At 39.1% G+C, this 17,152-nt stretch overlaps 1 protein-coding gene across 2 annotated transcripts in view; it reads left to right on the top strand.

The window, feature by feature from the left end:
* nup93 (nucleoporin 93) overlaps window positions 1–15,312 on the top strand; it is a 34,314-nt gene extending 19,002 nt beyond the window's left edge. Inside the window, exons 5-22 of one of the 2 annotated variants that reach the window (XM_061823413.1) lie at window positions 1,698–1,826; window positions 2,602–2,676; window positions 4,635–4,727; window positions 4,816–4,955; window positions 6,232–6,364; window positions 6,575–6,732; window positions 6,810–6,975; window positions 7,114–7,207; window positions 10,273–10,464; window positions 10,533–10,659; window positions 10,734–10,806; window positions 12,083–12,127; window positions 12,613–12,729; window positions 12,841–12,959; window positions 13,041–13,158; window positions 13,281–13,364; window positions 13,449–13,577; window positions 15,026–15,312. In XM_061823413.1, the coding sequence (XP_061679397.1) occupies window positions 1,698–1,826; window positions 2,602–2,676; window positions 4,635–4,727; window positions 4,816–4,955; window positions 6,232–6,364; window positions 6,575–6,732; window positions 6,810–6,975; window positions 7,114–7,207; window positions 10,273–10,464; window positions 10,533–10,659; window positions 10,734–10,806; window positions 12,083–12,127; window positions 12,613–12,729; window positions 12,841–12,959; window positions 13,041–13,158; window positions 13,281–13,364; window positions 13,449–13,577; window positions 15,026–15,133 (2,100 nt within the window). In that variant the 3' untranslated portion in view covers window positions 15,134–15,312. Of the gene's footprint in view, window positions 1–1,697; window positions 1,827–2,601; window positions 2,677–4,634; window positions 4,728–4,815; window positions 4,956–6,231; window positions 6,365–6,574; window positions 6,733–6,809; window positions 6,976–7,113; window positions 7,208–10,272; window positions 10,465–10,532; window positions 10,660–10,733; window positions 10,807–12,082; window positions 12,128–12,612; window positions 12,730–12,840; window positions 12,960–13,040; window positions 13,159–13,280; window positions 13,365–13,448; window positions 13,578–15,022 lie in introns of both variants that reach the window. The other variant, XM_061823412.1, reaches the window with a different exon arrangement.
* The last annotated feature ends 1,840 nt before the right edge of the window (window positions 15,313–17,152 follow it).

Genomic DNA, 17,152 nt, shown 5'->3' with positions numbered 1-17,152 from the left:
AGCAGCCACAAGGCTGCTTTTTCTATATATCTGTTGCTCGCAGATATTTACTTCTGTACTGAGTCTTGCCTCCACTACTCTTTCCATAACTTTATTGTGTGACCCATCAGCTTTATCTCCTCTATCGTTCCCAGAGCTCTGCAAATCGTCGCTGTTCTTAAAAATGGACATGTACAAACCATCGAAGTCTGCACTTGAACTTTTTCTCCAAAACATCTAACTTTGGCTGTCCCTCTAATGAGCTCATTTTCTAATCCTATCCAACCTGTTCACACGTTGAGAAATGCTCAACGTCTTCTCTTCTGCCACTTCCAGCTCTGTTTCCTGTTGTGTCTTCAGTGCCACTGTCTCTAATCTGTACATCATGGCTGGCCTCACCACTGTTTTATTAACTTTGCCCTTCATCCTAGCAGAGACTCTTCTGTCACGTAACACACTAGACACCTTCCACCAGCTGTTTCAACGCGCTTGGACCCCTTTCTTTACTTCCTTACCACACTCACAATTGCTCTGCATTGTTAACCCCAAGTATTTTAATTCATCCATCCTCGCAATCTCTTCTTCCTAGAGCCTCAATCCAGGTCCAAGGGGATTGACTTGACTGTTCTTAAAAATGGGAACTACCACACTTTTCCTACATTCTTCAGGCATCTTCTCGCCCGCTAGTATTCTCTTGGACAAGTTAGTCAAAAACTCCTCACCCACCTATCCAATTTGCTTCCATAGCTCCACAGGTATGTCATCAGGACCAACTGCCTTTCCATTTTTCCTCTTTAGTGCCTTTCTAACTTCCCGATTACTAATTATTGCTACTTCCTGGTCCATCACATTTGCCTCTCCTGCTGTTCCTTCTCTCTCATTTTCTTCATTCATCAACTTCTCAAAGTATTCTTTCCATCTATTTAGGACACTACTAACACCAGTCAACACAGTTCCTTTTCTATCCTTAATCACTCTTACCTGCTGCATATCCTTCCCATCTCTATCCCTCTATCTGGCCAACCTGTAGAGATGCTTTTCTCCTCTCGTGTTTAACCTGGTGTGCATGTTGTCATAAGGCTCTTGTTTAGCCTTCACCATCTCTACCTTTGCCCTTGGTCGGATCTCAATGTATTCCTTTTGCCTCTCCTCAGTCCTCTGTGTCCCACTTCTTCTTCGCTAACCTCTTGTATTACTTCCCATGCTTTGGAGTTCCACCACAAAGTCTTCTTCTCCCCTTTCCTACCAGGAAGTGCACAGAGTACTCTCCTGCCTGTCTCTCTTATCACCTTGGCTGTAGAAGTCTAGTCTTCTGGGAGCTCTTCCTCTCCACCGAGACCCTGTCTCACCACTTTCTGAAAGGCTGCAGAACATTTTTCCTTTCTCAACTTCCACGGACTGGTTCTCTGCTTTTCCTTTGTCTTCTTAATCTTCCTCCCCACCATCAGAGTCATCCTACACACCTCCATTCTATGCTGTCGAGCTACACTCTCCCCTACCACTACCTTACAGTCAGTAACCTCCTTCAGATTATATCGTCTGCACAAAATGTAATACACCTGCGTGGTTCTTCCGCTGCTCTTGTTAGCCCTTCTTGTTCACCCTACGTTCCTGCCTCTTCTGGAATAAAGTATTCACTACTGCCATTTCCATCCTTTTTGGAAAGTCTGTTAGACATATTTCAATATATACCTTAAATGACGCAAAGTGTGTTTCAGACATTTCTGCTGGCCGAAGAGTACCACCGAGAGTCCATGCTGGTACAGTGGGAGCAGGTGAAGCAAAGAGTGTTGCACACTCTTCTCGGAGCAGGAGAGGATGCCCTCGACTTCAGTCAAGACGTAGAGGTACACGACTCTCACGATGAAGCTTAAGCAGCCTTCACATTTATGGCAAAACAATGTCATAAAAAGGAAGTTTGCCATTACTGTTCATTTACAAGCCAATTGTTGTTGCTGTTTTGCAGAGAAGAATGTTAAGGTTGTAGGTTGAATTCCTTGTCTTGCGTATCCATAGACCAGCTTAGTTGAGTTACGGTCTATCATAAAAAAACAAACTTTCCCCAAAATAGAATGCTATCGCAACCTTTTCCTTTTAAATAATGAAGACAAAAGCATATGTCTATTTTTGGTGTATTTCACCCATTTGAAGACACGTTTCCGACTTTCTCAAATGTTTAATATAGCATCTTAAAAAAACTTCAAATCATTTTTTGCTCTCAATATGTCAAATCTGCTACCAAATTGCTTAGCTCGTATTACTCTTTTTGCACTAGCTGTGTTTGATCCATTTCATACAAACAAGTCCCACAAGTATAAGTTTTTTTTTTTTTTTTTTTTTAATTTAAGCATCAGGGTCTTCGTACCAATCTCAGGAAAAAGAAATGCGTTATTGTACATTTTCAATGTTGAAACATAACAGCTGGTTCATATTCACCAGTTTTGCCCAACAGGCTCAAGAGTTTTTCACGTTTAGAAATGAATAAAAACAGCAATAACAAAAGTTCGATATACGTACATCCCCTTGCCAGATTAGCAACAAGAAATGGGTTTCTCGTGTACATTAAAAAGATTTTGTACCATGTGCGTCGTATTCAGGTGCTTGTTGCTGTATTTGTTGTAGCCCAACTTTGTGAGCGAAATAACAGCACCAGGAAGGAGTGCTTTGGACAGCGTGGAGGTGGCATATGGACGTCAGGTGAGTCATTCCAATGGAAAGAAAACGTTAGAAAAAAAAAAAAAAAAGCAAGATGTGAGTTATACTTTACATAAAAATATGGTATTTACCATTGACAAATATTCACCCCAGTTAATGGTATAGTCCGACTTTCACCCGAAGTTAGCTGGGATGGGCTCCAGTGCTCCTGCAACCCTTGTTGAGGATAAGCCATTTGAAAAACAGATGGATGAAGTGATCTAATTTAAAATATTGCCATAACCTATATTCTTTTAAGTAGGCTTTACAAAATCAGTATTTTTGCAGCAGATCACGATCAGTGAGTTTTAAAAAACTATAACTGATAAAGCAATGAGTCTATTGAAATGACCTGTTCATTTACTGTATATGTTTTAAATATTATATACTTGTGTACTTAATTACTTAAAAATGATTATATTAGTATATTTCAATATTATATTCATATATATTATATGTATTTATGGTGGTGGGACATACTGACAGACAACAAATTTATGGTTAGGTTAGGTTATTAGATGGCAGTTAAGTAAATATTGCAATTAATGTATTTTCAATTTGTGACATTTTTATCTGTTTGTGAGCCATGAGATTTTTCAATTGTAAATTATGTCCCTTGGCTCCAAAAATGTTGGACTTCACTGCTCTGATCAGCTCATGTGTTCAACAGAACGGCAGCATGTTTACATGCAACCACGAGCCCTAGCACTAGCTTGCTATACTACCATACATAACGTTTTGTTGTGTGCTTGCTAGGCATATCTTATTAAAAGTACGTGAACATACCTCAAGCAAGCCTGACATAAACGTCCTCTCTTGTCCTGAGCGCCGGTGACCACCAACACACTTTTCTCCCCCCATTTTCTTCTTGTAATACAGTCGGCACGATCCACTTGTGTTGTCATCCCTACGGTAGCGAGTGTATCCGGTTGTATTTGAATTGACAAGCTAAAGTCCAATGATCGTTAAAAAAAAACAAAAAACTGGATGCAGCAAGATCGGAATACAAGATTTTATTGCAGTAGTCTGACGTAGTGCAGTTATTAAAGACCAAATTGGTCTTGTCTGAACAGCGCATGACATGTTCTCTCAGCCCTCTTGTCTGTCCCATGCAGTCATTTTTTTTTTTTTTTTTTTTAATAACTTCATTGGCCATCAAATATTTACAGTTCCACATCAAAAGATGCGAGTACTAAAAATAATCTTTCTTTTGTATTCAAATATACTGGGCACGATTGCCTGCCACACAGAGTGAATGTCTTTTGTGGAGCTGATCATTAACGTAATTGATCAGTTCAGGAAATTACAATAAAGCCGATCAACCTATCAGTATAAAATGCCCATGATCGGCCTTTACTGATCTCACCGATCAAATCGGCATAGTCTACTTTTAACTTGTAGGCCATTAATCTTGGTATTAATTTGTCGTAGACCATTCCATCATCGACTCATATTCTAATAAATAAATAAATTCTGAATTCAAACATAAAATGGATAAATTTCAATTGCACAGATGCCCGATCATTAAATAAAAATTAGGTCACAGGAAGACAAATCAAACATTGATTGATTCGGCAGCAGGGGGAGGATTGTGGGTAAATTGCCTCTCCTGTTGCCTACCCTCACTTATCCACTGTGACTTTCACTGTGTGTCATGATCCACGTCCTCACACAATGTGTCGACACATTGCATGCAGCATTATTTGTCTTGTTTTTCTCCTATTTTTTGACGACCTCTTCAGTATTGTAATTGTCTTTTTGCTGTTTTTTGTTGTGAACCATTTCACGAGATGGTCATAATGTTTTGCTTTTAGTCTGGAAACTAAAGATGGAACGGTAGGCTTTTTAAAATTTATGGCGTGATTTCAAATGTCAATAAAATATTACTGCACATTTTCCTGTCTGCTTATTGCGTAATCTCTTTTATTCGTTTGTTTTATAACTCCCACTTCCTCCTCTAGATCTACATTTTTAACGAGAAGCTTGTGAATGGTCACATTCAGCCAAATCTGGGCGATTTATGTGCATCTGTAGCAGAAAGCTTGGACGATAAGGTAATATCATTACATGTAACTGCAAATATGACTTCCTTTAGCAGTTCTATATGTAAGTGTTTCTCATTAGCCACGATCTACCCTCTAGAATGTGTCAGACTTGTGGCTGATGGTGAAACAGATGACTGATGTTTTGCTGGTTCCTGCCAAAGACACACTGAAGAGTCGCACTTCAGTTGAGATGCAAATAGCATTTGTACAGCAGGCGCTCGGTTTCCTTGAGAAAAGGTAAATGCCCGGATTCAAATCTTCATATAATGAGGAAATTAAAGTGGTACCAAGTGTGTTGTGTTTCTAAATTTATTAAATATGTTTGAAGATAAATGCTGAAAAAATCTGCAACGACATTAAACAATATACTGTACGTAGTGCTGAATTGTGAAGATATAGCTCAAGCATCTTTTCCTCTATTTGAAGTTTCCTTATTTTGTGGGCAGAGCTAAAACACAGTGCTGGCGCATATCCCTAGTTAGAGTTCTCTCCCCGACTAACAACAAAATGATGTTTCGTTTGGCTATGCTGCTTAGTTGTGAGTTAGTTGAAAGTTGGCTGTGCTGACCTAATAAGGCCTAATTACCACTCCAGCGTCCAGTTAGTAAGATGAAAATGGGCGGGGATAAAAAAAAACCTCATCATTTTATAAATGTATGTCACCATAAATCGGTTATGAAAACGCTATACACTTTAATTCCAATATGCTACTGCCATATGAAGGTTATGAGAAAGGTGTAGCCCACACTTTCATTCCAGTCTGACAGGGGTACGTATCACTGGATAATATGTACAGTTGTGCTCAAGTTTACATATCCTGGCAGAATTTGTGATTTTTTTTTTTTTTTTTGTTTTGTTTTTTTTGTTTTTTTTTGTTTTTTCTCTGATGATTGGACAACAACCATTAACCAACCATTAATTTATTTATGGTTGTTTTGTTTGATTATAATGCATTTCTGAAATGATTGTCAGTTTAATTGAAATTGGATTGAAATAAAATTACTTGGGGATCCCCTCTTATTCAAATTTAGCAGGCTTGTTAATCTTAGTCTTCTCTATGCTGTGTTTACATGACATTTTTAGGGCCTTTTTAGCCTTAATGTTGACAACATGGTGATAATGTAGCCCCTAAAATTACTTATGATAGACATCTGACTAGTAAAGTGTTGGCCTCACAGTTCTGAAGTCCAGGGTTCAATCCTGGCCCCATGTTCTCCCCATGCCTGCATTGGTTTTCTCCGCGAACTCCGGTTTCCTTCTACATCCCAAAAATTTGCAACATTAATTGGAGAGTCTAAATTGCCCCTAGGTGTGATTGTGAGTACAACTGTTGTCAGTTTCCATGTGCCCTGCGATTGGCTGGCAACCTGTTCAGGGTGTACCCAACCTCCTGTTCGTTGACAGCTGGGATAGGCTTCAGCACTCCCGTGACCCTTGTGAGGATAATCCGCTAAAAACATGGAGGGATCGATACAGCTGACTAAGGTACTGTGGGTTGTGTTCGGTCTTACAGTTATAAAAATTACACCATGGTGACTGTGTTCGGGAACCTTCATCAGGCCGAACTAGGAGGGGTGCCGGGAACGTACCAACTTGTCCGCAGCTTTCTTAACATCAAGTTACCAGGTCCCCTGCCTGGTATGCAGGTAACCAATGGTTTCAATGTACTGTCCTATAAACATTTCTATAATGGCTCTAATTCACTCATCATGTTTTATAAAATTTAACGAGAAAAATGATGCCACTCGAGTTTGGAGTCGGTGTAGCGTGTCTGAGTTCATTTTAATCACTGATGACTCAAATAAATAGGAATAGACAATCTTTGTTCCAGTGTTATATGTCTGCTCATACAACAGGATGGTGAGATCGAGGGCCACCCAGTCTGGGCTGTGATATACTATTGTCTACGTTGTGGGGACCTGAACGCAGCCATGATTGTAATTAACCGAGTGCAGCACCAGCTAGGAGACTTCAAGACGTGGTTTCAAGAGTATGCAAACAGCCCAGACAGACGGTGAGAATTTCTTTTCTCTGTTTATACGATAGTATACTCTTCTTAATCTTCCATCTTTTTTTATCTTCACTGTTTAGCCTTTCCCCAACTTCAGAGAACAAGCTTCGTCTCCACTACCGCAGAGTGCTGAGGAACAGTGCTGATCCTTACAAGCGAGCTGTTTACTGCCTCATTGGGAAATGTGACATTAGCGATAACCATGGAGAAGTGGCGGACAAGACTGAAGACTATTTATGGCTTAAGGTACTATGTCTGTTTTGTCACTTTGTTGAAATATTTGCTGCTCACAATATAAGGACCTTTTTAATGCAGCTATTGATCTGCTTCTTGAGTTATCTACTGTCATCTGAATTATCGTTGCATAATTTTTTTTCCCTGCAGCTGAATCAGGTCTGTCTCGATGATGATAGCAGCAGCTCCCCTCAGGACAGACTGACCTTGCCACAGCTACAGAAACAACTGCTAGAGGACTACGGTATGTACAGTAACTGTCACAGTTTTTCACAGAACTATGGGTCAACTGTGAAGCTTTATTTCCTTTGCTGCAATTTTTATGTTACACCATTATACTAAAACACGGTGAAATCTGTGATTGCAATCATATTCTTTGTTTTTGTCAAATTGCTGATGATTTGTATAGATTTTTTTTTTGTTATAATGATATTTGATCAGTATCCAATATAAAAATTATTACAAACCAGGGGGATTCACAAATTCCAATGAAATTGACCACATTTTACTACACAACAGTACCAATACACAGACTGCTGTTTTGACAAGAAGCCACAATTACCTGTGATGATGATGTGAAACAAATCCAGATTGGTCATTATAAGCAGGGGGAAAATGGTTGATTAGTTACTGGAAAAATGGACACAAATCTGAAGTCACTTTAAAGGACCTTAAAATAGTAACAATAGCAACTTAGTTGCTCATCGTTTGAGACATATCAATGTCAAGTTTAATGTCCATTAAAGAGTCAAACAGTCAACAACTCTCTTCCAGGCATTCAAGTACAAATACAGTTTTAGTGAAAGTGGAATGGAGAAGGATATTCAATACATGTATGGTGCTCTGTTTGTTTTCCTTTAAAAATGATGCTGGAATTCTGGAACATAGGTACTGTATCTGATTGCAGTACAAGAATTCCATTGATCATTTAGGGGAATAAATTAGCATTGGATATGTAGTATTTTGCTGATATTTTCAAGCAGAGGAAAAATTTACCCCAAATGTTCTTCATAAATCAATAATAAATGTTGTGATGCACACCAGATGGAGATTAAAATTTAAATGAAGAGTTCAGTATAGGGCTGTTACTATCGACTATATTTAGAATGTTATCCTATAAATTTTGCACCAACCGAGTAATCCCCCAACCAAGAAAAAAAAAATTATGTTTTTGTTCTTAATTATGAGGGATGGACTTCTATTCTTTACCGGCATACTTTGATATATATGCATTCAGAAGAATATGAGCTCTCGTCTCATTGCTTTGAAAAGACGAGCTAGTCCATTTTTTTTGTTTGCCCCCACCCCTAGTTCAGAATTTTTTTTTTTCTTGTTGTTTAAAAAAAAAAAAAAGTGATGCGAGTGTTTATCAAACTTGCCCAAATGGTAAAAATGCCTCCTTTTTTGTCCGCTTTGCAGACTGCCGCAGAATTGAATCATTGGATTTTGCCAAGTATAACAAGTCATTAGCCTAAATATAGTTTATTACTGAGATAAGAGACCCATTTCACCCCTGATCTCTTATCTGGTACTTTTAGCAAGCTTGCAGGTCACAGGCATCTTCACATGTCAGGAACTTTTCTTATTAAGCATTCTGAGACTTGTTTGAAAAGGAACTAACTACGTATCTGTGACCAAAAAAAACAAAAAGGACAGCAGGCTCTGTTTTCTACAGTCTTATTCTCTGACTGTTTTTGCACTATGATCCTGCCGCATTCTTATAAAACTGTAGGCTGCGCTCAATAGCCCTCATCCTCTCTCGTGTCGCCTCTCCCATCCTCTCTGCTCAGCTGGAAGTGCAGCCTCAAGCCCCATTCTGGTTTCGCTCGGTGCCTCAGCTCCCTCAGTTGCCTGGCACCATGTTCCCCGTTGTCCTCCATCTTGCTCAACAGCGGGACATGAAGCCCAGAGCTTTCTTTCGTTCCGTTTCCGCCAGCACTTACCCGCCTCACTTGGCCTATTCTTGTCGTTCTTTCACTGCGTCCTGCTTGCTCTGTTTCTTCTTCCCTTATCCCTCTTTTTTGTTGTTTCTCCACCGTCCTCCCACTTCTGCTTGTGCATTTGGTCTTTCTCAAACATTCACACATTTTATCTTTCTTCCCTTTTCCTCTCGTCATTGCTTTTTCTGTCTCTCTCGCTGCAGCTCTCTCACTCTCTCTCTCTCTCCCTCTCTCATTCTCTTACTCTTCTCCCTCACATATGCTCAGTGCTTTTTGAACTAAAGCGCTGCCATTCTGAGATAAGGCTATAAAATGGCTGACATAGTCCACCCTGTTCTACTCCTCAAACTTGGAAGCAGCAAGAGGATTAGGTGTTATAATTAAAAAGTAAACTTGATGACTAAGTACCTGTGTATTAGAGAATATTTTCAAAAGTCGTCCACTTTTATTTTAGTTGGCATAGTCGAACTGTCAGAAGGTGAAATATTAGATCTCTGGAGTACAGCTCATACTTTTCATGTGGAACAAATTAGACATTCCTTTGTGTGTGGGTAAATTTAATGCCTTTATACATTTAATTGCATTTTTATTGTTACCAATGTCAGCTTCACTGTGCAGCTAATGGGTGCACATGCAGTGTTTTGTGGAACCAGGCTGTTTTCACGCTCATTTACTGAGCCTTGGCGGTCCTCTGTGCTGATTACAAATGATAGGAAACCAGCATGCTACTTACATTATTGGAATGTATGAAAACTGAAGCCTCCCGTGCACTCACATTACTGCCTTTTGTTATAATCCACATTTCTTAGTAGTTGGTCACCAGTACCATTTTCCATCCATCCATTTTCCATACTGTTTGTCTTCATTTGTGTCGTGGGTGAGTTGTAGCATATCCCAGCTGATTTTGGGTGAGGGGCAGGGTACACTCGGGACTGGTGGCTAATCACAGGACATTTGATTTTATGTACTGTATGTACATTATTTAATTTAATCGTAAATGTGTCACGGATGGTTTAGTATTGTGCTTTACTCACTTAACTTCCATACAAGCACAGCGGGTTTGATTCCTACTCAGTGTTGTTGTGAATGTTAGTGGTTGTCTGTCTCATATGTGGCCTTTTACTGATGGCGACCAGTCCAGTATGTAATCTGACTGTTGCCTGAAAGTAGGACAAACAGGATAGATTTTGTTTGTCATGTTTCGACAAGTTAAAAGAAGCTGCAATTTTAAAATTTTCATTACATTTTTTTATTTTGTAATGTGGATTACTGAAGAATTTACGAGTTGGTTTTACCATGGTTGAGGAAAGTAATTTCGGTGTACTGTATTTATATATGATGCTGTTTTGAAAACTTTCTCATCCAATAGGAGAATCCCATTTCTCTGCAAGCCAGCAGCCCTTCCTGTATTTCCAGGTCTTATTCCTGACTGCTCAGTTTGAGGCTGCCGTGGCATTTTTGTTTCGCGTTGAGAGACTTCGAAGTCATGCCGTACATGTGGCATTGGTGCTGCATGAGCTACGGCTGTTGTTGAAATCCTCTGGCCAAAGTGCACAGCTGCGTGAGTATAGGAATGAACAAACAATGATAGAGAGGTGACTTGGTTTTTAAAATGGCATCTATGTGCAGTGAGTCAAGAACCCGGTGACCCTCTCACCGTGCGGCGCCTCAACTTTATCCGCCTGCTCATGCTTTACACTCGCAAATTTGAGTCCACAGATCCACGGGAAGCCCTGCAGTACTTCTACTTTTTACGGTAATTTTGCTCCAATTGTGTGATGCTTTTTTTCCCACCATTTTTTTTTTAATGCATACGATGTTTATCTGCAGAAATGAGAAGGACAGCCAGGGAGAGAACATGTTCATGCGATGTGTCAGTGAACTTGTTATTGAAAGTCGAGAGGTGGGTGACCTTGCTTCCTTCCAAAATTTTTTGGTCATCTTACTATGAACATTCAGTCAGTGGGTACAGAAATCATTCAGACCCCTTAGATTTTTCATTCTTTGTTATATAGCAGCCATTTGCTAAAATCCTTTTCCGTTTTTTTTCCCCTTTTTAACATACAAACGGCACTCCACATTGAGACTAAAAATGTAATTTTTTCTGCAGATTTATTCAAAAAGAAAAACTGAAATATCAACCAGTTATAATTCTTCAGACCATTTGCCTTGATTCTCGTAAATTTATCTCGGGTGGTTTCCATTACTTTTGATCTTCGTTGTACTGGTTCATTGGAGTCCAGCAGTGTTTGACAATACTGTTTAGACTTGATTAGGAAAGCCACAGACCTGTCTACTTAATAGGCTCATATTGCATCTCAGACCAAATGAGAATCATGAGGTCAAAGGAACTGCCTGATGACCTCAGAAGTAGAAGTTTGGCAAGACACAGATCTGACCAAGGTTACAAAAAAAGGTTATGTTGCACTTAAGGTTCCCAAGGGACAATGGCCTGACGTTCCAAATTTTTGCACAGCACGTACGACTGGCGGTGGCGTAGCCATGTACCACTTCCTCGTGCGTGCTGCTGCACCCTGATTAAGTTGTCTATTTAAGCCATGTTTTTCATGCCACTTGTTGCCAGATCGCTGTGTACCGGTAAATACACGTCTTCATGAACGTCAGGTAACGTAACTGCTTCATCCCATGTCATTGCATTACTGAGCCATATCAAGTGAAGTTACGTTTTCATGTTTTGACATTTTCATGTTTTTTTGGACCAAGCCTTTTTTCCTTGTGATTTTTGTACCATCGCCCTTTCAGACTGCATTCCCATATATGACCTCTGCCTAGCAACAAACCTTCATAAAATCCACGCTTACGTCTCGGCTTCCTGCGTCTGGGTCCTAGCCTCTGCCTTTTCGTGACAAAATAAAGTTTATATTATCATCTCTGGTAATATTACAGTATTTCTCAATGTGAGAGGCCATCATAAAATTTGATCTCGTTATGCACTCGAGAGCTTGAAATAAGGAGAACTGACAGGAAAATGGCAGCACCATGGAGTAAAATATTTTGTAAAAAAAAAAAAAATCCCTCCCGAGCCTAGTTCTGTAATGTATGAAATCGAAACCACATTTTGTGGGGGACTTATTGAACTAGATTGAACATTTGCCACTTTTTTTTTTAAATTCAGAGCACCCTCTTAATTTTCTGGGATTTGTTTTCATCTATTACAGTTTGATATGTTACTGGGAAGATTGGAAAAGGATGGAAGCAGGAGGGTAAGAATTTTCCTTTAAATATTAATCAATTTTACATGTTGACTTGAGTAATCTTTTTAATTAATCCAACTAATCTTAGAATTGGTTGGTTTTGGTCTTGATGGAGGTCTGTGCTTGGTTGAGTGCCATTCAGTTTTTTACTGAAGATGTCAAGCAATACATGCAGACACATCTTTATAAATAAGAATCAAAGATTTGAAAAGTCCATTAATTTTAGTAATTCAAAAAGGAAATTCATAAACCTTTTCATAAGGCAAATTCCTAAGGAAATATTTTTTTGGGGTTGTCAGTTTGAATTGAACTACTGGAATAAATGTTTTTAAAAAATACTATCATTTGAGATGCTCCTTTACGGTAAAGTGGCCTGCTACAAAGGTCTTCATCTGAAATCAATATGGCTGCCATGATTAATTTTCCTTGCAACTTCTAGAGTCAAACTATCCATGTTCCATCTCCATCTGATTTTGCGTCTTGTCTTTCTCCAGCCCGGTGTCATCGATAAGTTTGCAGGAGACACCAGAGCTATCATTAGTAAAGTGGCCTTGGAAGCTGAGAACAAGGGGTTGTTTGAGGAAGCAGTCAAACTCTATGATCTGGCCAAGGTGAGCACTCCATTATTGCCTTGGTTTCTTCCAGAGCACAGCTCATTTATACTCTCCTACCATTTACTTCTGCCTGTGTTCTCTGCATCATCACACTTTGGTCCTGTGAAGAATCCAGACAAGGTGTTGGAGTTGATGAACAGGTTGTTGAGCCCTGTCATTGCACAGGTCAGCGCTCCTCAGTCTAATAAAGAGAGGCTAAAAAACACAGCAGGGGCCATTGCGGAGAGGTCAGAATACACAGAAACTTACATTATATATTATTTGAATGTATTGAGGTTGATAGAAATGATTATTGGTCTCCCTGACAGGTACCGCTCTCAAGGCATTGCAGGAGACAAGTTCGTCGACAGCACTTTCTACCTACTTCTGGATTTAATGACCTTCTTTGATGAGTACCATGCAGGTCATGTTGATCGTGCATATGATGTGAGTGCTTTCTTAACAAGTCATTGTAATCAGTGCATTTGTTATGTTGAAGTATCATAGTTGTCATAATAAGTGAGAGTATGTGAGGTTAACCACATTATTTTTGTCGCTCATTGTGTCAGGTGATGGAGCGTCTGAAGCTTCTACCCCTTAGCCAGGAGAGTGTGGAGGAGAGAGTGGCGGCTTTCAGGAACTTCAGTGACGAGGTGAGGATGAGTTCATGAATAAAACATTATGAAATCGCAATTCAGACATAATAATTAATCTTTTATTTTGTACTTCCGCTGTAGGTGCGTCACAACCTCTCAGAGGTGCTGCTAGCCTCTATGAACATCCTGTTCACTCAATACAAGCGTCTGAAGGGGGCGCCAGCAGGCACACCGGGACGAACTCAGAGGACATTGGATGACAGAGACACGGTGAGGTGTCTTGTAACAAAACACAGTGAAAAGATACTATAGAGACAATTTGTGAATTTTTTAGGAAGTTGCCTAGTTTTTGCACAAATAGATGCTTTTTTTTTCAATTCAGAATTTGCCAGTAACTTTAGTTTTGAAGAAATAGGGGCATAATTGGTAAGGCAATCAGGTTTTTTAGGGCCGATCAGTGAGTTTAAAAAAATAATAATAACCGATCACCTTTCACAAGATGGAGCAATGTGTCCATTTAATGGAGCAATGTGTCCATTTAAATGACTTGTTCATTTACTGTATATACTTGTGTAAGGTATACTAAGTATCTTGAAGTATTTGTGATTCAAGTCTTGTATTGTAATCAGTCTGGTAAAATCAACATTACAACATAACAGAGATAATGGGTGCTAATTTGCTCCAATTAAATTGTAATTAAATGACTTCACACACAAACGTTTGAGGATGATTCAACGTACCACTGGGGTGCTTACATACATTTCGTGCCAGTACTAACTTGCTAGGCTGCATGTTTTTTTTCCTGTTTGGGAGTATTAAAATTACTTGAACATATCCCAAACAATTGTTGAATTAAAGTCTTCTCCAGAGCATCGATGACCACCAGTACACGTTTTCCTGCATTTTGTTTTAATAATACACAACCCGATCCATTGTTGTTGTCATCGTCGCCATAGTGTTTCTGGTTGCGTTTGAGTTGACAAGATAAAGCCTAGCAATTATAAAAGACAGGGTATCAGAATACTTTTTTTTTTCAGTAGTCTGACATAATGAACTACTGAAACGAATAAACATTTCTATCCATCCATCCATCCATCCATTTTCTGAGCCGATAGTCCTGACGAGTGTGGCGAGAGTGCTGAAGCCAATCCAAGATGTGATCCGGCAGGTGGCAGGGTACACCCTGAACTCCTTGCCAACAAATCGCAGGGCACATGGAGACAGACAACAGTCGCACTCACAATCATACCTAGAGGCAGTTTAGAGTCTCCAATTAATGCATGTTTTTTGAGATATGGGAGGAAACTGGAGTGCCCGGATAAAACCCATGTAGGCACGGGTAGAACATGCAGAGTCCATACTTGCGCGGCTGGGATCGGAACCGTGTTGCCACTGTGAGGCAAATGTTGCTGCTCCACCGTGTCCTCTAAAATTTCTAGAATAATCTAATTTATTGAGATACATTAACAGTATATAACTCCCGGGACTAGGTGCAATCACTTGAAATTAGTATTGCAAATTAATCTAAACAAGTCAACAATATTTTACAAAAGAATCGTCAATCATAACCTTTTCTACACATGTGTCTCTCATGCTCTTAATTTTTTATATTTTTGTACCTGTTTATCAACTAATAGTAAATTGTATTGTGGGTTTTACACATCCCGTCTGAAGTTCTCGTATGTTGATCTTCATTTGGTGTCTTGTGATCACAGCAGCTGCGCGGTCAAGCTCGAGCACTGATAACCTTCGCTGGGATGATTCCCTACAACATGGCCGGAGACACCAATGCCAGACTGGTGCAAATGGAATTGCTGATGAACTGAGACATCACCACATCGTTAAAAACAACCAGGGAATGTTTTGGTGACACAAACCCATTACCACAACCTCATTTTTACCATTTCATTTTGATGAGGCAAACATTCATTGTTTGTGTACTCGTGTGTACTAGTATTTTTCATATTTGTACTACCAGTTATTTGGAATAAAAAAAAAAAATCTACTTTTCATTTGTCATTCTGTTGCATTCATATTTTTATTTAGCGTGATTTATTTCAAATTGCTTTGTTTGATTACCTGCATGTCTTATTTTATTTTTAATTCAGTCATGGTTTCTAGAAAAAAAAGATCCTAACAACTTGTAGTAAAAGCTCTGGTCATTTTCCATTTTTATCATAATCTGTTCTTTTAGGCTCAGACATGTCTACATCCACTCAGTCTTGGAGACATCATGTTCTATAATCTGTACTGTTGGCCTCCTTTTTATTATTCTCACGGATAAGTGTTCAAACCTGTTTGAACTCTTTATTCAAAAAATGCATTTGGGATTCTTCATAAAGTCTTCAAGTGGTAAGTAAACCTGTAAGATCAGAGGAATGTGCTATTCTCATTTATAGAAAAATAATAATGGAAGCACAGTGTACATTACCAATTCCTGCTCCTGATGTAGAAGGGGCAAATTTATGGACATTCCTGACTTGTAACCCAAAGATTTTTTTTTTAATAAATACTGTTTATGGCTAGTGTACATGGGGAGAATGTGAATGTGTAAAGAGTAGAATTTTGTCAGCCATTGAAAATTATGTGTAAGAACTCGCTGAGAGCCTTCATCTTGAGAATTAACACGCCAAACATCTACTCAACTATTCTGTGTGGCCCCCACTCTGTGTCCTTCAGTCTGGCCTGAGAGAACACAGATGGATGCTCATTCTGTCAGTGCTGCTCCACATACTGTAAACACGTGAGGTTCACTCAGGGCTACGCACTGACTGCAGCATACTTTTATATTTTGTCACATAGACCATGCCTGGATTTAGTCCCGTCGTTTGTCATGAGGTGCCGTCCAATTAAGGACTGCTCGTTTCTTTTGACTGATGCAAGCATCATCCAGCAGTAACGGCAGCAGAAGATGCGTCCCTCAGGTGTGTGTGCCCCAGCTGGTGTTGTGAATCAGGCCGATGACAGACACCTCCTACAAGCCGGCTATTTCACAACACCAGGGTGGCACTGCACCACTGTCGACAAGGAGTGACTGCAGGAATTTGAAAAGGGTAAAGTATTCCCATCAGGGAATGGTCATATATATATATATATATATATATATATATATATATATATATATATATATATATATATGTGTGTGTGTATAAGAACAATAATGCAGTTGGACAAATTTACATTGTGTGTACACAAAAAGTCTTCATTTTCGTTGGAGTCAATGAAAAGTAGTGTTCCATTGGCTACTTGCCTACCTGCCCCCTGCTACCTTGCTTGTAAATGTAATTAAAGTTACCTAAAATATTTCCATTGTTATCAGGATGAGAGACATCAATCAACCTAGCTAACTACAAGCACGTCCTTATACGCATTATAACAAAGTATATGTTCAGCACAGAACTGTGTGTTGTCTTGTTTAATAAAGCGTGTCCTATATGTTTATTTGATATATTTAACCTACATAGAGGTAAGGCAATAGAGAAGGGATTCTTTTTCGCACTGTCAAGATGACTGGTGACAGCATAGTAAAACTAGACAAACACAAAAACAAAAAATAAAGACAAATCAGAACTAGTTAATGTTATATATGAGCTCTACACAAAACATAGAATATGCTGTGTACAAAATAATACAACAGTCATAAATAACCAGGGGAAATTAATATATATGTGGGACACAAAAAGAAATGTCACTATTTGGAGTAGCCCTATTATTTGGCAATGTTATGAAAAAGAGCTCACAAAAAAAAAACCCATACAGCTTTTATTTTTATATTTAAAGATAATGACAGTGGAGGATGGCTTCAGTATTTCCCGTTTTATCTTCTACCATTGATGACCTACAAA

This window comes from Syngnathoides biaculeatus, chromosome 6 (assembly GCF_019802595.1).
Source record: "Syngnathoides biaculeatus isolate LvHL_M chromosome 6, ASM1980259v1, whole genome shotgun sequence".
Classification (NCBI taxonomy): domain Eukaryota; kingdom Metazoa; phylum Chordata; class Actinopteri; order Syngnathiformes; family Syngnathidae; genus Syngnathoides; species Syngnathoides biaculeatus.
This window is presented reverse-complemented; position numbering and strand designations above follow the sequence as displayed.